A 21,261-nucleotide genomic window follows, 5' to 3' on the forward strand; every position below is an offset into this window, starting at 1 on the left:
GTGAAATGTATCATCTTGGTGTAGCTCGGTTTCGTCGGTCACGACTACTTGTTGTTTCGACATCCTAGCTTTTTGGGTGGGTTTTTTGTGTTTTTGTTTTTGTTGTTTGGGAATGAATGTGACTAGCTTCTAGTTTGCATTCCCCACAGACGGCGCCAATTGTTCCGGGTGTAATTCCAGAGCAGGTGTTTGTTACCACTCGTAGCTAGTAGAATGATGTCCTTGCTTGAATCCTCCTTGCGGTCTCCTGAAACGATGAACAAACTGAGGGCTCGGCTTTGGCCGAGCGTACTCGCTCCGACGCTCAAGTCAGTAAACTTAGAGAGAAGTTGTTGTAACTTGGCTAAGAGTGTATTGTAGAGAGATAAGCAAGATATTACCAGATGAACAGTGGTTATTAGGTCAATTTGTGGATCCTTTCCTCAATGAAGGTTGAGGAGTATTTATAGGCTTTTACCTTTTGTCACGTAGTGGCCAAGTGGCTATCAGGTGAAAAAGATCGTTATACCCTCGGCCGATGGACTGTGGCGAGGCTCGCCGAGGGTCTTGGATATGAGTACGCGGATCGTGTCCCGGTGGCGGTTGTCCGGCCGAGACCAGTGACAGTGGCCGATGGGCTTCACCGGCTAGACTGTCTAAGTCGTTGACTTTGCTGTGAATACCCTTGACCTTGCTCAATGTGTTGACTTGGTCAGCGGTGCAGAATATGCCCCATCACGCATATTGTCAACAAAAGTGAAGCTATATAAACATAATTATTTTTTTATGAGCTTCATTTTTTAAAGCGGCCGGATGTTTAATATACGAAGTTATGCAAGCTAAATAGCACATTTCACACCTTATAAACATTTTCATGTGAATCCATGTTTATTTTAATTGAAAAATAATAAAAATTATCTGGTATAGGTGAAATCATGACGACAGTTAAATGTCAATTATCTACATTCTCGATTTTGTAATAAGAAAAGATCTTATCTGTAATGTAGTTAGCATTAGACTTCATTGCCACACGATGTAAATAACTATTATCAAAACTAGTTCATAAATTATATTTCAGATGTAGTATATGTGTAATTTTTGAGTTTTATAATAAAATTTTCGAGTTTTGTTTTAAGAATTATAAACTTTTTTACTATAAAGTTTTTGAGGTCGTTCATTTATACATTAAGCTAAAAAAATACAATATTGCTCAAAACTATATATATAAATTCAATTAACTTTTGAGTTTTAACGTCAAAAAAATAAAATAGAACTTATGAACTTTAAAAGTTCGTAAAGAATTCATGAAGCTCAATTATCAAAGAGGGTCTGATGTAAAAAATAAGATGCATGTTCATCTCATTGTTCACCTTTGCAGTTTGTCATTTTCTCAATTCTTTTTTTATATATAATTTTTTTGATAAGGTAAGGAAACTAGGTTGATTTGATCAACCTATAACATCCGTGCGGATGTGAACCGTAAACGAAATTCAAAGAATCTCCATTTACCACAAGTAACTATAGAATAAAAGGGCACAAAGTGGGAAATTCTCCTCGATAAAGTACGACACTTAAAAGCCCCACAAAAGGAAAAAAAATAAAATTGATTAATAAACTCGTTACGATAATTAATAAACTTATAAATAATCTAAGTTGTACACAAGTAACACTGGGAATCAAGAGATCCCAAAGGCAAGAGCCTACAACTGCCGGATGCAAAAAAATCAGATTTGCAAATAAGACAGATTTGTTTGAACACCCAAAGGATTAAAGCCTCCCATAAACATTTATGACAAAAGAAACATTTTCAGTATAAAGAAATCAACCATTTGGCATAATCAATTTCTCAAGTTAACTCTTGAAAACTTGCTGTTAAAATTGAAGGAATCACAAAATCTCAAAGAGACAACAAAAATACTCAAGACCAAAGTAAATTTACCATAAAACACACAAATAAAAAAGCTGAAGAAGTTCCTCAAACCGGCGTTGGAAACTTCATGAGGCTTAGCCAAGATAAAATTTTAGATATAGCCTTTGCTCTACAGATTTTGCTTAAACCAAGTTTGTGAGTCTTGACTCAAAAATATACTGTATAAATCATTGATTAGTTAAACCTTCTATAAGCAAGACATATGACTAAATATATCTCTCCTAGGCTAAAATAAAGAGCGAATAAAGTCTAGTCTCAAAGAAGATAAAACAAATCAAAGAAATTTGACAAATAAAATTTCAATCTTCTTATGGAGAAGAAGAAGGTCTACATTATCTCAAAGAAGGTAGAAGATAATGAGGAAAATAAGAAATAAGACATAAAGGAAGCTGGAAGAAGATGGACATTCACCATTAACTCTAATTTATGGTGTGTTTTTTTAGAGGATTTTATCCCTCTAAGAATTTAGAGAGAGCCTCCCAATCTTATTTAATATTCCCTCGCTTCTCAATTTGTTGTTGGCTCGATCTTCATTATTTTTTCTATTTATTTGATTGTATTCTTAACATCAGAAGTATGCATTTGGTGCTTAAAATTACACCTCCTAAAAATACCGCAATACCATTAAAATGTAAGTACAATATACTTCTACAGTAAGCCAGTGCTCGCAGGATTCGAAAAATAGTGTTCCCGACAAATGTACTTGGCTTTCTTAAAGTGGTTGCCGATTAGGCTTCCCAGCAATGTAGGTGCTGTCGCCGAAGAAGTCCTTTGACTCATCTTCCTTAGAAACAAATGTTTATCCAACACCATCAGCTTCAACAGCTTTCGACAACTCTGACAACCAAGTGAAGAAAACCATAAAAACGCGCAAATATTTAAGGCATGTTCAAAATTTAGCAGGAAGAAATTAGAGCTAATATAGAAAGGATACCTGCGGATTTAGTGCATTCATCTGTTTCAGAATACCATCCTGCATCAGTTAAACCGATAAAACAATTAGATGCGCAAAAGGATGAAACTTTGTACTTCAATGATATAGATTATTCGCAAAGATGAAAATGAAGATGCAAACCTCCAATATCCCCGGATTTTGGGTCACAATACCAAGAATACGTCGTGTTAGTCCCCTGTAAACAATCGCATTGATGGTTCCATCAGGATTAATCCAAGGCAATATTGGATGAAAAGCGGTGGCTATGTCCAAGTTTTGGTTCTTGTTGCTCGCCCTGCTTCCTTCAAACTTATCACGAGCCTGGATTGCATTTGACGGCTGCCAGCCGTCTTTGGGTAGATTAAGGATAGTCACTTTATGCACGTCATCTGTATTCGAGCAATTTGCTTCATGTTCATGAGTAATGCTTTCTTTAATCGTATTCATAGCATCATCCACGCTGTGTCGGGTTATGGGCAGAGTCGTTTCTGGATCTTGGGATGAAGTAGGATACGGTGTCAGAAAGTACTTAGCACGGTACAATCCATCAACAACACGGACATCATCGTGAGCATTAACCTGTACCATATCCAGCATTACTGCATTACTGAGCAAATCAACTGTATTATCAACAAAGTATTTTGGGGCGGTGACACTAACCTTTAACACCAAACGAAATAACTCAAGAACACTGACGACATGCTCGCTCACAATTGTTCCTGAATGAAAAAAAAACAACGGACAGTAATTATTACTCTGTACAATGTTTGAATAAAAAAGTAAGGGATATTCTCTCGTGTACCCCTAAACTTTTTCATTTTCTAAGGTATACCCCTCGTTTTCCACAAAAAAACTTTGACCAACAATAATTCTCTGTTACGAGTTCATAAAACGGTAATTTTTTTTTTCAAACCAATTATCTCGTCAAGGCCTTGAATTTGAAAAAAAAAATCACCGCTTTTTGGATTCGTAGCTGGTAGTTATGGTTGGTCAAAGCTTTTTTAGGGAATAAACTTTGACCGACCATAATTCCCGACTACGAGTTGAGACGTCGATAAATTCTTTTTCAAACTGAAGACCTCTTAAAGACGGTCAATTTGAAAAAAAGTTTATCGTATTCTGAACTTGTAGCCAAGAGTTATTGACGGTCAAAGTTTTTTTTTTTGCAAAAAAAGAAGGGTACATCATAGAAACGAAAAATTCAGGGGTACACGAGAGAATATCCCAAAAAGTATATATCTAGCTCAAAGAATGAACAATACCTCGAATGCCTATGTACTCAGAAATCGCCGACATGGTCAGCCCCTGATCACCAGCCTTCTGAGTATTCATGTATGTAGATTTGACTAGTTCAGGGGTGACTGAACTATTTTCCCGGCCTAAATGGTTCGACAAATTATGGGTAGCGAGATTCGCCATGACTCCCCATATTGAATAACCAGAAATAATTGTAGATGGGGTTATGCCATCAAAATCAGGGGTTTCCTTGAAATGGTTAATGGAAGATGTAGTACAGTTACTTTTCCGACCCAGAGTGGCATAGAAGTGGTCATCTCCGCTCAAGAGAAGATTTTGATCGTCATTTTTGAAGAATTCCACAACATTGGATCTCAAAAACGTTGTACGACTAAGAGAAACAGTTATACCAGGGAAGCCTTTCTCTCGCCGGGAACACATCTCAGAATCCACCAGAGAATTAAACTTCTGTTTCTTGCTCATATCAAGATTATCGTATTCATGGTCATCATATTGACGTTTTAAGTTTCTAGAATCTTCAGCTTCTCCAACACCTTCGTGAGGCAAAACGGATGAAATGGACAGTTCTCCAGAGGAAACTAAAGCCATGAGTTGGTAAATATCCCCACACTGAAGATCCGAAGGTAGATTTAACGCATTCTCCTTCAAATCCTTCTCGTTACCATGTATCCAGCTAGCTAGCTTAGATGCTTGTGTCCCGGTATTTGTCGGAAATTGAGACAGGGAAAGACTCCTCAGGAAATTTTGAGATAAGAAAATTGAGGAATCACTTCCAATCTGTTGATCCATACATCAGAAGTTAGATTTCGTTTTACGGCCTCAATGAATGGTTAAAGACATAAAGCAATGTACAGAATAATGTATTTTAAGGCTTTACCAGGATTTTCCTTTGCTTGAGGTAGTCAAAAGCTGTATAAAGATCATGCTGTGAATATCGCCGTAAAGTTTCTTGCAGCAAATTAGGCATATCCTCCGAGTTTGAATTGGTTAAGAAGTGAAGCTTAAAAAGCTCAACAGCACTCGAAACAGCTAATGATTGATGTACTCGTCTGGTAATGATTGAACTTATCTGTTGCTTTTCACCGTCATTATCCAATTCACAAGGCATAGTTTCAACAGGTTCATGAAGACCCTATACACAATGATCAATTAAAGATTACACGACATACTAGCTAGCGACTACGACTTACAGTCATGATAAGTTAATCACAAGGACACTAGAATGTCGACATACCTGAAATGCAGATCCAGTTCTTTTGGCAGGAGCTAATTTCATCATTCTCTTAATCATAAGAACCTCATCAAAGGCAGCCATTATCTTACTATCCTCAAAATCATCCCAGTGTTTTCCCGGAGAATCTAATTCTTCACTGTTGTCTTCAAGCATCGATTTTCTTGCATTGTCCAGATACTGAGCATATCTTTGGGAAAGTAAGTTACAGAGCTTCACCAAAGATATTCTGAATTTATCATTGGAATGCAGATAGGCTAATCTTCTCCGGCAAACGGTTGGAGCTGCTGGAAGGTCTTTTATAGAAGCCCACTCTGTGCCACTCCTTGCCCCTTGAATTGCTTTTTGTCTTGCGTATTGAGTTATTAATTGCCTGACAGCACAGAAGCATCAAAACTCACAATGTGAAATTTACAACAGCGCAAAAGATTTGGAGGGAAAGGAAGGGAGACGATTTTAATTGTTTGATTATTGTTACAGAGCTCACACAAGCATCAAAATGTGACGCGAAAAAGTACCAGGCAAAAATCATCACCTAGAGACACCTATCATTCTCATTCCTGTCGGATAATAAGCCTGATTGTCGTGACTTACCTGTCTGCCTCCTCTGTCCAAGAGAACTTTAAATGACGCGCTTGTTTCAACACTGGCATGATACATGGTTCCATTGATGATTCCTGTTGCTCCTGCTCATCTTCCTCAACTTCAGGAGAATCTAGAATATGAGGGGAAAAAAAGGGATCAAAAAACATTGAGGCAACTGATAATTAGATTTTCTCAGTTAATGCAGCAGATAATAATTAAGTTGCACGAACCGGTGGGGTAATTGGCCATCACATGCTTTGCACAGCTTTCTTCCAATAGTCTTTTTCGTTTCCGCAGAGCTCGACGTCTAGCATTTCTAGCATCTGAACCAGTTAGTTGAACATCCGAATCTCCCTCACATTTGTTAAGACGCTTTTGCCTATTATCATAGTATACACGAAGTACCTGCAAACATTTCATTAGCCTTATGCCTTCTTAAGAAAGAAATGAGAAAGGTTACTGCTCAAACAAAAGCTATAAAAAACATATCCTACATAAAAAAATGCATTTATCCAGTTAATGCACATTCTTTGGGTAGTAAAGAACATATTATTTGAAAATAATTAAAATCAAACAATGCTATAATATGAGTATATACGATCAATACTCATCCAAATATGAAAACTGATGTTTGAAGTGAACGTGTTCTAAATCTGCAAGTACCTCATAAGCAACAGATCCCGGGAATGCATGTACAGCAGCTTTTGGATGAGCGGTAGCATAACAGTTCTCCAATGTCTGCCAGTAATTTTCCACTGCTTCAGTGGTTGACAAAACAAAGTCGTGTCTAAAATGTGGCCGAAGATCAACAGAACCCCAGCATCCTGGCAGTGAAAGTGGATCGACTGATGATGGTTCCTCTATATAAGGCTCACGGTTTAAAGCATAAACGAGTGTGGTATGAGTATTTTTTACTGCATCTGTTAGACTTTCATCAGCTACCAGCCTGATTAACTGGATCACAAAGTCAAATGAAAAAATAATCAGAAAAACAATTAAAACAATGACACCAAGTTTTTTAACTACTACAGTAGGGTACAAAAGTATCACAATGTCAAACTATTGTACCTTGAGACGAAGCAAAATACCAGTGGGCCGTGACAGCCGTCTAGCTGCTTCTGTGTCCATCAGAGATTCGTAGTCCTCTTTCGGAAAATCAGACAGACAAAAACCATTTTTGAATTTCTCAATTATGTCTTTCCATTTGTGAGGAGCACCAACCACTTGCATATACAATTGAAGGGGCATGGCTTTTATAGCAGTATCTAGACTAAATAATAAACATGAACCATGCAGGTTGCTTGAAGCATCAGTGCACCTAGCTAAATTATTAACATAATCCCACAGAAAACAATGAAGAAGCTTTGCACGAGCCATTTTTCCAAAGATTAAACCATTAGCACGAAGTTCTTCGAATTTAGTATTCGATACATCAGGGGTTGAATTCATATGAATTCTCTCTATTCCATGTAGAATTGGAACTGGAAATTCTTTTCTAAGAGGAGGACGTGTGCTACGATTTTTTATTTCGAATAACCTCATTTTGTCATGCACTTGTTCTGAAAGTTCACTAGCTGAACCTTTGACAGATGAGTGAAGAACCACGCGCATCTCACGATGACGGCCACCATTTGTCACACCGGGTATATGGAACTCCATCACTTTGCAATGCCCCTCATTTTGAAGCTTTTTTAAAATGCGGTTTATGGTTCTTCTGTCTATTGTAGCCTGATTGTCCTTCTCAGCACTCTCTAGCAGGTTCTGCAGCTCAGGTGTAATGATTAGTTTTTGAGTCTGCAAGCAAAGTTAAGTAGATGTAAAACGGGTAATTTTAGGGCAAGAAAAAGCTCCAGATGTTGACGATATAAGCCCAACGGATGCAATTATGCTACAGCCACACTGCTAAAGTGAACTATGACTACCAGTGACGCTGATATAGCATGTTCATAACATAGATAGTGTTTCAAATCCAATGGAGAAATGGTAAATTCACAAACCTCGACTATTTCACGAATACGTAGCTCCCTTGTGGTAGTAGTTACAGATGGATATAGCCTGCCTTCTTGAAAGCTACACAACTTAAGTACTGGACTAGGAGCCTCTACTAGACTGTTAGACTGAGCTACATCACCTGCACAAGGGAAAGTGATGCTCATATCATGCTGCACATTGTCTGAACCGCCTGTTGTATCAACCATTTCAGTAATTCCTCTGTCATCTCCATTCCCATGCTCAAGTTCATCATCAGTAACACCCTTTTCCGGGTCTTTTTCGGTTAGCCATTTTTTGGAGTATAAATCAGCCAAAGTAGAAGGCTTTTTAGAGGTTTTACTTCGGAAAGGGTTTTCAGCAGGTGATACGGTTTCCTGAAACTCAGCAGCAGCAGAGCCATGTTCTGATCTGATAGATGGAGGGTTAGGAAGTTGAGAACAGAAACTTCTGCTTGTCCAAAACCGATAGGCTGACCCTTTTTTATGGTTCTCTGAAAGCTGATGCAACCCATACCGGGGAACTATTGCGTTGCACAAAGTATCAAACATTTTATTGTTGATCCCAAGCCTTTTGCATGCCTGTTCATATAGTCATGCAGGTGAAGGGTGTAAAATTACTAATTCAATTTCGTGCACAAATGGATACATCGGGTGACTCACCAGACTGAAGTGTCAAAGCAATGTAGGTTAGAACAATCTAATGGAAGATAACTTAACTAAAAAAGTGTCATTTGCGACTCTTAAAACCGGCACAAACTCTCTTAGTTAGTTATCATATTTATCATGGACTGTGATCCTTTTAAATCATTTGCAATGTGGTTGAACAAGAAATTATTATGGAATGTAATACTGTCTTGTAACAGAAATACTCTTACTAAAACAGCGTAGGCACGAAGACAAGAGATGTCTGATATATTTTCTGGGACAATCCAACGTACCTCAACTCCAAGCAGTCCCTTTGAATCTTCAGCATCAATTATGTCCATGATTTGTTCCTCAAGGGGAAGCTCCACAAGCTGCTCTGTGTTTTGAACTTGTTTTTCTGACTCAAGATTGTCATTCTCACAATCGGTAGTTTTATGTTCAAATAGTTTCGGAGAAAACTTCTTCAGCAATTTCAAACAACTAACAGGCTGCCAATTGTCACAGTCAGATAAATCAGAAGTGTTAAATAACAATTTTCGAGTAGTATAAGCCCTAACACAACTGTAGATCTTTGATGGCTTCCCATTCTTAGGTACTTAAAAGCGATACAAGTCATACAACTACAAGGACCACTTTAGCCACAAAAAATTGGGGTTGAGTAGCATGAACTAGTAACTAAAGAGGCAATCAAAGCGAGATACCTTTTTCTTCCCACTTGATTTGCTCTTCTTTGATTTTGTAGAAGTGTCCTCTTCACTACCTACATGTGCCTCAAATTTTTCAACAAGTCCAGCCCGCTCAAGCCTTCCGCAATCCTGAAAACCAGAAAGAAGATCATAAACTATTCCAAGAGCAGATGAACTATCCAGAAAGGAAAAGAAGTTACACGTCGCCAATTTCTGTGTCCTTCCACTCCATGATAACGAAGTTCTTTCTTGATGTCGTAAACTACCAAAACCTTCAAGGGAAAAAGAAAAATATCATGGACCAAGCAAATACAAACTGAAGCTAGGATGTATACATGCTTCCCAAATTCTCTATAAGTTATTATAAACACAACACACCTGGCCTTCAGCTTGCTCAAGTCGATCACAAATGGCTTTTAGGGCAGGCAAGAAGTCTTTCACACGCACGTCATCTTGGCCACCTTCATGATCTTCTTCCACAGTGTTGCTCTCTTTAGTGATCTCAAACCGTAGCTGGGAATTCAACAATGGTGCATAACGATGCAAACGGATCAAATTGGTATGGAAGGGTTGACTACCTTTAGGTTCCTTGTCACTACCTGCTTCCTTTGTTCTCACTACTGTAGAGTGCCGAACAATTAAACCCCAAGACTCGAGTCTTTTAACAACGTATCCGAAATTGTTTGCAGGCACCCCAAGTTCCTTACAGAGTTGGTACTGTGTCAATCCAGTTCCTCTGGAATTAATCAAAGCAAACTATCAGCTTACTGAACCAAGTTGAGTCCCTTTAATTTGATACTAAATCCCGCCCTTATTTACTAAATACGTAATGTTTCTATTCCTATTTCTCGCAACCATAATAGCATTTTGATGATTTCATCTGAGAGTTTCCCAATCCATTTAGTTAGTACCATTCAAGTAAAGATCACAGTTTTATTCTGCTAGCCTACAAATCATAACATGATGGTCATGCTCACCCTCAAGACAAACGCCGATAGTCATTATATCAATTAGATAAATCGCATTTGTAAACCAAACACAGAAAATCTTTAAAATTCTATCGACTCCAAAAGTTCAGAGCTTTGTTCACAAATTCCACAAATTCAATCATGCCATACTTCAAAAACTAACAGAATGCATAAGCTTTTATTATTGTACATATAGAGTCTATAGACCGTCGAGAACTTCACAAAAATGCAACTTCATTAGCAACTCCACAGATCAAAGCATGCTTACTTATAGCCAACAAAAACATCAGCTAGTTTGATCACACCTCAAAACAAAATAAAGATGAACCGTCTTTAACAGCTTAACCAATCAAGAGTCTCCTACAAACCCACTTTAAACCATCCACAAAAATATTATTCGAGAAATTGCAGGCAAGTACATAAAAAATCCGCTTTTCCATGAGATTTGTAACAACATTACCTCAGCACCTCAAGAGCTTCCCAACTTTCGAGGCAAGGAGTCAAATGTACGCAGCCTTAACCTTTGTTAGTGACAAAAGGAAGTTGTATCTACATGACTCGAAATGAAAATTGCATCGAGAAATTAAACTAAAAACATAAATGAGCTCAATAAATTCAATCACACAAATCTCAAAAGCTACACCATCATAAACTCAAACCTAAAAGGACGGAGGTAAGGAATCGGGTGTACGCAACCTTAAGCCTCTAATTTTTATTTCCAACACAAAGAGACCGTATCCAAATAACCCAAAATGAAAATTGCGTATATGAGCTCATTTAATCACAACATAAATTCACAATCCAACAATAAAATTAAACCTAAAAATGAAACAATCACAACAATCTCAAAACTCAAAAAGACGAAAATACCCACAAACCTAGCAGCAGCAAGACGATCAAGCACGCGATGCTGAGGAAGGGCAATTTGGGAAGATTTAATATCATAAAGCCCAACAAAACACCCTCTTAGCTTTTCATCAGCAACCACCTCAACCAAATCCGAATCCTGGTCTGACCCAGTTCCAACCCGGATACCCGGAACCGATGATAAACCCGAAATCACTGCCCGCTTGACTGCCGGGCAAAGGGTCAGACCCGAAGCGGTAATGGACGCGTGGAGGCGATTCCATAGTTGGGCGAGTGTGATGCCGTTTACGCCATTGGAGCATATCTCTTCTATTGCTGCGTGGACAATCGTGTCCATCGGTTTGATAGGTTCAGTGACGGAACCAGGATTTAAAATTAGGGGACGAAAAGAAAGTCGAAAATTTTAAATAAATGTTTCGAGCGAGCGCTTCTGTTAGCCTTCCCTTAGTTCCGCCACTGGATGGGTTAATCGGACGGTGGTGATGGAGTTGTGAAATTTGGCGGGAAGTTTGTAACGGTTTTTTTTTGGGGGATTTTTAATTTCTAGGTTTTGATTTGGAGGAGAGGTGATGGGGTGATTTGAATGATTGTGGTGGTGATGGTCTAGGGTTCGAATCTCTGGAGAGGGTTTTTTTGGGGAAGGTGGAGATTTGTTGTGGTTTTTAATTTATTATTTCGGATATTCGGATATGCAATTTCCTGGAGGTATGAGGAAATCTGAACCGAGCCGTTAATTCGGATTGAGTTCGATTTGATCAAACTTCGAACTTTGAATTGTTTCAAGTGATTTATATCGGGTTTGGTTAGCTATTTAAATTTTAAAACGGTTGTAATAAATGGTACAGAATTATAGGTTTAATTTGTAGGAAATTGCTAACAGTCCGGATCCTCTGCCCATTTTCGTGTCCCATCTTGTGTCTCATTGCCTTAATATGCTGACACCTCATCCTTAGATAATACTCGTATCTACATACTTATTTTTAATATTTATTGCTTATGTGTCGAATGGAGAGATAGTGGGACACGAGATGGGACACAAAAATGGACAGATAATTCGGACTGAAACTAAATATACTAAAATATAAACTGTCATTCAATCACCTAACATACGAGTTACGACATGTGTTAATATAAGTTTTTGGTGTATACTATTTGGTTTAATTCGGATCCGAGTTGGGTAGAATTATTAAGACGGTAAAACTCTTTCTCATGATTTTTAACACGACTGTATTGCCGGGACTTGAAACCTAATACCTCTGGTCTATATGCTAATGGGTAGGTGTTGTTAATATAAGTTATTCGCCATCAAAATCATTTGTTTCTATAATATTACAAGTAATACAACAATTTGTGATAATATAATCATTAACCTAGATATTTGTGAATTGATAAATAGATTAGCAGTGATAATCTCTTTTGCAGATAACAACATTAAAAGTTTTGTTACATTTGTAGCATGGCTCTTCAGTCTTAATTATCACAAATTCTTAAGAGAGGCGGTCTGTCATTAATTATAGTCATACGTAACAAAAGACTTTTTACTTAAATGGGGTTTAAACCCAAACTATTTAACAAAATAGGGCGAGTTTCAAACTATTTGCTAAAAATGGGTCCACATCAGCATTTCTGCGTTTCCTTTTTTTTTTAAAGAAATTCGACATATCTCGTTGTCGCAGACAGCGAGAATCTAAAGAGGACAAAAGATAGAAACAAGCAGAATGTGAACAAAAGTTGTACCTGTACATACTCGCTGCCCTGGACAGCGAGAATTGCTTGTACATGAACATACTTGACGAGCTACTTTCGTTGTCTCCGTTCTCCTTGCTCCAACCACCAAATGACGAACTACCATCCCCATTCTCTTCAACTTACTTACCTTATTATATAATCATCTTTGTTTGAGTTATTAGCTCCATGGTTTGTGCAAAAAACGACCCGCAATATCGCCGTTCACTAATAATTTCGGTTTCGCAAAAATCCATTTATATTGACAGTGAGTAATATACAGTAGGAATTATGGTGATAGTGATATACACTATACGGTGGGAATTATGGTTAGCTTTGAAAGATCATAAGGCGTGTGTTGAGAGAACAACTCATCTGATGGCAGTAGTATTATTGATGATTGTTGGTATGATACGAGTTCACTGGCCAACGTCGTCGAAATGGTTACAAAGAGTTGGGTATTTCATGTCCTTGTTTTGTCTGATCATCATCCACATAAAGCTTTGCTTACATATTAATAGAAATCATGTATATGAGAATAATATACAAAAATAGAAGAACTAGCTACTTGCGTGATGTTATGATGTTAATGTATCGTATGCAATACTTGCAGTTATTGCAAATCTAATGCCTCAACTATCTTGTCGTATGAACTCGTTTTTCCTACTAATCATCAATAATATATTAATATATTCCGTATTATTCATGTTCCAAGTTCTACAAATTACAACAGGCTCATAATCACTACTTTGCCAAGACTTTAAAAGAAAGAAGTTCTACTCTTTCTAAGAAAACTTCTCTCTAAAAAAACCTCCAACCTCTCTCTAAAAAAAAAAAACCCTAACTTCCTTGCTTTGTTACTGCCGCCTTCCCCTTCCTCCCCACGCCTCTCCGCCCTGCCTGCCTTTTCGCCGGAGATGTGGCCTCTCCTTGGTCTATCTCCGGCGATCTGTTCATCCTCCGTTCCCTGCTGTTGATGGTTTCTTCCCTATCGGACTGGTCATCCCGGCTCTGCCATCATCGGTCTGATTGCTTTTGGGTCCTTGGTGGTTTGTGCTTGGCCTGGTTTGTCTCTGGGGTTTTGTCCTCTTTGGGAAGCGTGGGTAGATCGTGGTCCTCTGACCGTGTTTTGCTTTTCGCCGGAGTGTGTTTTGCAGGTTTGTGGTGGACGTGGTGATGGTGGTTGGGTTGTTTGAAGGCGGTGGTTTTTCGATCTTTATATTATGTTATTTTCCTTTTGTTTTAATTCGTTTAGTCTTTTTATGTTGTTGTTTGTTAGTTTTTCTTTCCGATTCGCTGTCCTCTCTGGATGTGAGAGTCTTGTCCCCATCATTTGGTGGGTTTTGTCACTCTTTTGGAGAGTTTGCAGATCCCTATTTGCTCAAGCGATGCGGAAGATCATTGCTATACTGATGCGTTATATGGTTTTACAAGGACTGTCAGATTGTTGGTTACAATCCTTTGGGTCAGATGAACTCCTGTCTCGTCAAAACATTAGAAGATTCGAAGAACCTCTTGTGCAAGCCCGTATGAGGCGATTTGTTAGAGGATGTGCAGAAGCGTCTCATGTGCCCATCAAATTTAGAGATCTTGTTTTGATCGAGATTGTAGTTTATTTGGTTTTAATTGATTTGCTTCCGGTTAATCTTGACATATGTTGTATGACTTATTATTATGAATGAAATGATTTTCCACCTCAAAAAAAAAAAAGTTCTACTCTTTCTTGGTCACTGATAGCACAATGTTAACATATTCACCTTTTTTTACAGCGATTCGTTCCTTAATACGTTTTTCGAATAATTGAAACAAATCATCCATGATTGCAAGGCTAAATGTAGTTGCAAGTAAAGATTCCGTCACTGCTCTTATACCCTTGGATACAAATTTGGCTCGTGTTTCGAGGTTTTGAGAGGTATCCATGCTCCAATCAACTGTAAATATTTCGAGTTTGTTGATAGCAAATGATCCTTCAGCTTCTATTAATTGTCTTACCTCCTCAACTGTCGGACAATAGAAAGGCATGTTGAATTTGTCCAGCTTTTCTCGCTCAATCAAATTCTGTATATAATTCGACAGTTAAATGTTCACAATTTATATCCGTCTAAAATGCAATTTATGGATTATACCACCAGTTTTACGGTGTAGAATTTGAGCTTTGTAATAAAGAATTCGAGTTTTATTTTAAAGAATACGAGCTTTATTAGATAGTACCTGATTTCATCCATTTACACAATAAAAATATAACTTTGAATAAACTCACAAAAAATACACATAAACTCGATTTATTTTATCTATTTGTGTCTGAAATGAGCATTTGGGATCTTTCATATGTTGAAGGGAAGCGTTAAAGAATAGATACAAGTAAATTACCTTCAAAACCATGTCGTGGAGGGTCGAGCCAAGCAACTCAAGTAACGAGTCAGGGTCATCACTATCGAAACTACCCTGGAATATCAAGACCATGCGACCATTACAGACCATTTCCCTCGAACGTGACCTTAAAAACAACACAAAATCCCTCTTAAATTGCGCATAGTATGCTTCGTATATCTCTCGAGAGCTTGTTTTTGTTATGCATATGTTTCCCTTGTTCAATGGTTCTCCATTTTTGCTCACCAATCCTCTTGGTACCTGCTATGCATCTCCAACGTGTTGGATTATCTCATTTACTAAAAGAATAGGAAAACCTTCAAGTTTTCCCGCCTAAACTATTTTTCCTATTTTTATAAAATTTCTTATTTACTTTCCTATTTTAATATAATCTTCTATTTAAAATTTATCTCTAAGATTTTTGTGATAAAAAATTCATTCTTTGTATACTAAATCATAACTAAATGATATGCTAATAAAAGAGAGTCCATTTTTGAAATAATGGTCAAAAATAAAATATTTGTCGTTTTGGGTCGGTTTTGAAAATATTTGTCAAAATGGTGTTCACGTAGGCTCGGGATTTCTAGACCTGAAACACGCCACTACTAATGGCGTGTTTTGTGAAGGAAACATGTCATTAGCAGTGGCGTGTCTTTACAACAATTTTTTCCTCAACTGACTGAACTTAAAAAAAAAAAAAAAAAAATTACATAAGACACGCCATAGGGGGTGGCGTGTTTCCCCTCCGAAACCCGCCATTCCCAATGGCGTGTTTGTTTTAGTCCATTTTTTAATGAAGTTTCTTTCCCTACTCATACGCCGTTGGTAGTGGCGTGTTTTAGGTCCAGAAATCTCGAGCCTACGTGGACACCATTTTGACAAATATTTTCAATACCGACCAAAAACGACAAATATTTTATTTTTGACCATTATTTCAAAAATGGATTCAATAAAAGAACTAGTTTATTTTCGCAATACAAATTTCTCTTATTATACTCCCTCCTATTCTAAATAGTTGTCCCATTTGCCATTTCCGTCAATTCATATAACTATCCCATTTGCCATATTTGGACATGGTTTTTTACTTTTCTACTTTTGACTCTTTTCTTTATTTACTACTCCAACCACCCCTAACCCATCATATTCAATCATTTTCATTATTTAACTCTTATATTTTTACCCTTATACAATAATTTTCATTATTTTAACTATATTCCTTAATTTTCGTGTCATTGTCCAAATGGGACACTTATTCGGAATAGGAGGGAGTACTACTTTTTGGCTATTACTTTCCCTTTATATCTACCCCTAATTTAAAAAAAGGATAAATCAACAAAGAATTTGCAGTGCACGTACTACATCACTCAACATCCACCCACGCAATTCAAACGACCACTACCGTACACTCCCACCACCGGATCACTGTCTAATCCGCAATGGCCAGCCATCACCCCCTCCGTCGAACATTCCTTAGCCATATACTCTGAAATCAGATCGATAATCGACCCCCTAGTCGCTGTTATTGAAATCATGAATTAACAAATTTAACATAATTCATAACGATAACATTCCTAAACTCAGGGAACCAATATGCTACATAATCCAATTGTTTTACAAGAGCATGAATCAAAACTCGGCAGCAAGTTATTCACTATCAAGAGCTAATCGTGAACTCGAATTATTACGAAAGCATTATCTAAACGGCATTTAATTTCATTACCTGAGAAAGCCAATGGAGACTGTACGAGGAGTGAACAAAATGAAGTAATTTGTCAGGAAAAACCCTTCCATAAAATGTCTTCGGGGTTCCGGACACAAAACACGATCTGATACGGCCTCCTACTTTTTCCAAGTCCTGTTCAAAACTCGGCAGCAGGTTAAACAAGGCATTGAAATCATTTCCAGGTAGATCGTTTAAGAACACTCCGAATTGAGGGCATTGTCGATTTATACTCTGACTAGCCTCGTCAATTACGTCTATGATTCTCGAGACTAGTAGCAAAGCATTTGGCCCTGAAGAACAACCCATGTCGGCCATCATAAAGCATTCTGGCCTTAAGGTAGTATAGACTTCCCTTGTGCTTTCTTCTATTACCGGTCCGGCTTGTGATGTTATTGTTCTCTGTTACAAAACAAAATCTTGATATTCAAGGGTTCGAACTTCAAAGTTGGGTGATGTTCTAAATTTCTAGCATAAAAATTGTGATAAGATAACACGTTATATTAATTGATCCAACTTGTAATAAAGTCACAAATTTTCTGAAATTAGACACCGTGTTACATAAAGAGTCCGAGAAATACATAAAGGGAGACTAGTGGTAGACTTGGGTAACCTCAAAGCTTGCAAAGGCAAGAATTGCGAGGTCCCGTGTTCGAACCCACGAATGAGCAATTGCATGCGATTATCTCGGCGGCCCCAATTGGGGTGGTTTACATGGTCCAGGTGATGACGCCGGAATGCCTAGGCCCGGGGAGATTAAACACCTCGTCGCCAAAAAAAAAAAAAAAAAAAAAAAAAAAAAAAAAAAAAAACGGATAAACCTGAATCAGAGAGTTCGTTGCATAACTGGTGTGACCAACGCCCTTCTTCATGTGAAAAACCTTTTCAACTTCCATTTCGTTAGACTATGTTTATTGGTTGGGAAACTACTCGATTCCTAGAGTAAGTCTCTAAATTATTGTTAGAAAAAACTGATTATATTATCTCACACACTCAAACTCAAACTAGTTAATTAATGTATTCCATCCCTTGTTTGATTTATGTGAGTATCTCTCTACCAAATGTAAGAAAGAATGACTCCTTTATATGGGGGCAAAAAGGTCTCCCTTTAGACGGTCATTTTTCGTCTAAAAGTTTCAGGCAGGCGATATATGATTTATTTACAGTTAAATGAGACCCGATTTAAATGGTCATATTTATCTTAAAATGTTTGTATAAGATCATTTGTAGATTTCAGAAGGAATAATCGGTCTGAAATGAGAATTAGTGATGGGAGTAATAAGTCTTAAAACGTACGGCAAAACTTTATAGACTTTTATTGCATTATTGTTAAAACGTGCGGCAAAACTTTATGGACTTTTCCTAAGGAAGAAATTAAAGGACTATGAGTGAGACCCACTATAACACTTCTTGTTGGAAAGTAGCGGAGAATTGGAGATAAGGTATGGTGTGCAATCAGGTAGTCTTGCTTGTGACGGGCTAATCCCGTCACAAACTTGTGATCTCTCACAAAAGAGGAGAAGGGACAAGGTGAGGCACCCTCATGTGCTTCCTACCCACCTTTTAATGGACATTTTGTGAGAGGAAACGGTACTCGTCACAAGTTTGTAACGGATATCGCCGTCACAAATGAGAATTTGTGGTGTGCAATATAGTTGGGTAAAACAGTGCAAATTCATGGGAGGGCCGGGGCGCGGGGCTAGTAGCAGAGGGCAGCACCCCACCCGAAATTCCCAAAAAAAAAATCAATAGGTCTCATGAGAGACCTCGCTAATTTAGTGGGAGACAAAATAAGAAAAAAAAAATTCAGTGAATTATTCACCCCATCATGTGAGAGGTCTCTCAATACGCTGTTGAGAGACCGTCTCTCCGGAGTTTTTGTGAAAATCAAAAGAGGAAAATTTGCTAGGCCAAAGTTCCATTTCTAATTCGGTCATTGGTATAATTGATAAAAATGATCATCGTAGACGTCAAAACTACAATCAATACTAAGTACGGATGATGCATAAATCAAAAGCTTTAGCTAGGCAAAGATGAACATCCAACTATATTAGGCTGGAAATGATTGCGATAGACATGAACATCACCAACATGGCAACATCCCATGAAAACAACCTACCAAAAAAATCGGTTTATACAATTATTAGTGACAATCGAAATAATTTGGTTGATAATTTTATCGTAATCATAAATGTAAGAAGAGTCCTACAAAAATGTGTACGGTAAATAATAGATATATGAGCTAAACCAGTCATCGAATTTTATTCATATATATTAAAATTTAAAAATTAAATTTAGGTGACCAAGCTGAACACAAGACGCCGTAAATTTTTAAAGAAAAAAATAAAAAATGCTTTACAAATACCTTAAATGTTCAAACTTATTATAGTACTAATTTTAGTTAATTACTCAACCAAAATATATAGACTCATCAATCAATATGATTTTTATTGACTCTTTATTTTGTTGTACTCCCTCTGTCCCGATCAATAATTGTTCTTTGATTTTGGCATAAAAACCAAGGAAATAGTGCGGACTAATAGAAATAAGATGACATGTGGACCAAACTAAATATGAATGATCAAATTGCTCACCAAATACAATCTTAAAATAGAAAGGACAACAACTAATTAAGACACCCCAAAATAAAATATGACAATAAATGATCGGAGTGGAGAGATTACATCTTTTATGTGAGAAAATATAACCCTTAGACATCCCAATAACTTTGTGTAATGCTCTGTATTACCACTCCGTTAAGTGGAGGGCGCTCGGTCGAGTGAGTGGACCGAGTGGTGTTGGTTTAGGTCAAAATGTTTCAGAAGTGTATTACTCGGTTGATTTGACGAGTCACTCAGCCACTCGGTCTAGTGAGCCGATTCAGCTGTTTCGACGTTTTATTTTATGATTATGCTATGGGTTTGTTTATAAGACTAATCAGTTTCTAATCAATTATTATCTAGCTAGCTAATTAAAATGTGGGAAATTTTAATTTATTAAACTTATCTTTAATATATAAAAAATCTAGGGGAAAAAAAAACAATAAGTCTTGCTGACAAAAGATTTTTCGCATTTTCTTGATAACTTGCATGTCTATATGTGTTTGGTATATATTTGACCCGTCTTAAATTAGTATCTCCGTCTTAAACAAGAATTTGTATTAAAAAAAATGGGTCTTGTAAAAAGTCTATAAATAGTTTGTGATAATATATGGCTGTCAAAGAAAAGTCTATGAATAGCTTGTGATAACAGATTGATAATTAACTATTTTATATGGTCTTACTAATTTTTCGTGTTTAATTTTATTTCAAGTGTATGTAATTCTCGTTCGGATTTTAGAATTTAATTTAAAGTATAACTATTTAGTTTATATATATGTCGATAATATACTCCGTATGTCACAAGGTTTATTTAATGTAATTATTCAAATCAAAACAATACATGTAAATATTGATGTAAACAATTTTTTTAAAAAAAAGTAAAAATAAGTTGATGAGTGAAAAGTTGAGGTGGTAAAGTTTGAAATGAGTCCGAGGATAAAATGTATTATTTCAGTAGGTCTGAGAGTGTCTGAGTCTGAAAAATAAAAAGTTAGTGAAAAGCTGAGGTAACCGAGTCTCAAGTTTTAAGACGAGTTTGTGAATAAACTTAGTCTTAGATTTAAAAAGGTCATAGGCCATAGCCTAGTATAGTTAAAACAATAGTGAATTAGTGATAAGAATAAAGGCATGTAAACATTTTTTTAGGGAAAAAGGTAACGTTAACATTAGGTAAATGTTTGAATCGAGTAGAAGTGAGGAGAAAAAGGATTACGCATCTGAGGTAGTACCTCAGACCTTGTAGTTTTTGAGCATATACACATTTTTTCTGAGCATATTACTATTTATAAATATAATTTTTGAGCAATATTATATTTTTTTAGTGTAATGTTTTAGTAGATGTGCTCAAAAACATTATATTAAAGCAGAACTCAAAAACTTTAAAATAAAACTCAGAAAATAAACAATAAGAGGTACTACCTCAGATGTATAGTCTATGAACTGGTGAAGTGAGTAGTGTAGAACAATTTTCTTTTACATATATACGGAGTACAAATGTATAATAATACAAATATACAATAAACACATTTGTGAAAAAAAAGAAAAAAAAATTTGTTATATGGCCTGCTTTCTGCTACACTATCTTTTTCAATGTCCTCAAAGAATCAGTATTATCAATTTTTTTTGAATTATTATGAAGTTGTTAATTATTGTTATAGCTTACGTTCTCATAAAATTTCATTGACAAAATCCATGCAGCACTTTCTGTACAACTACTGTACTTTTTCCTAGGAACTTTCATGGAAAAGGAAATAAATTTTGTTGCACAAATAC

General features: G+C 36.8%; 2 protein-coding genes across 2 annotated transcripts; both read right to left on the reverse strand.

Annotated features, from left to right (window-relative positions):
• Positions 1-2,420: 2,420 nt before the first annotated feature.
• LOC141648427 (uncharacterized) lies at positions 2,421-11,772 on the reverse strand. The gene is made up of 17 exons (XM_074457091.1): positions 11,085-11,772; positions 9,617-9,974; positions 9,439-9,510; positions 9,254-9,367; positions 8,846-9,040; positions 7,914-8,486; positions 6,985-7,710; positions 6,580-6,870; positions 6,147-6,321; positions 5,926-6,046; positions 5,335-5,704; positions 4,978-5,232; positions 4,106-4,877; positions 3,504-3,562; positions 2,985-3,422; positions 2,844-2,882; positions 2,421-2,746 (listed from the first exon to the last, which is right to left on the reverse strand). Exons 1-17 carry the CDS (start codon positions 11,408-11,410, stop codon positions 2,558-2,560), a joined length of 5,073 nt encoding a protein of 1,690 aa, XP_074313192.1. The 5' UTR covers positions 11,411-11,772; the 3' UTR covers positions 2,421-2,557.
• A 2,671-nt stretch (positions 11,773-14,443) lies between these two features.
• Positions 14,444-17,944, reverse strand: LOC141648428 (putative jasmonic acid carboxyl methyltransferase 2). Its single transcript, XM_074457092.1, has 4 exons — positions 17,710-17,944; positions 16,889-17,290; positions 15,169-15,429; positions 14,444-14,856 (listed from the first exon to the last, which is right to left on the reverse strand). Exons 1-4 carry the CDS (start codon positions 17,782-17,784, stop codon positions 14,512-14,514), a joined length of 1,083 nt encoding a protein of 360 aa, XP_074313193.1. The 5' UTR covers positions 17,785-17,944; the 3' UTR covers positions 14,444-14,511.
• Positions 17,945-21,261: the final 3,317 nt, after the last annotated feature.

The sequence above is a fragment of the Silene latifolia genome, chromosome 3 (assembly GCF_048544455.1).
Source record: "Silene latifolia isolate original U9 population chromosome 3, ASM4854445v1, whole genome shotgun sequence".
Classification (NCBI taxonomy): Eukaryota; Viridiplantae; Streptophyta; class Magnoliopsida; order Caryophyllales; family Caryophyllaceae; genus Silene; species Silene latifolia.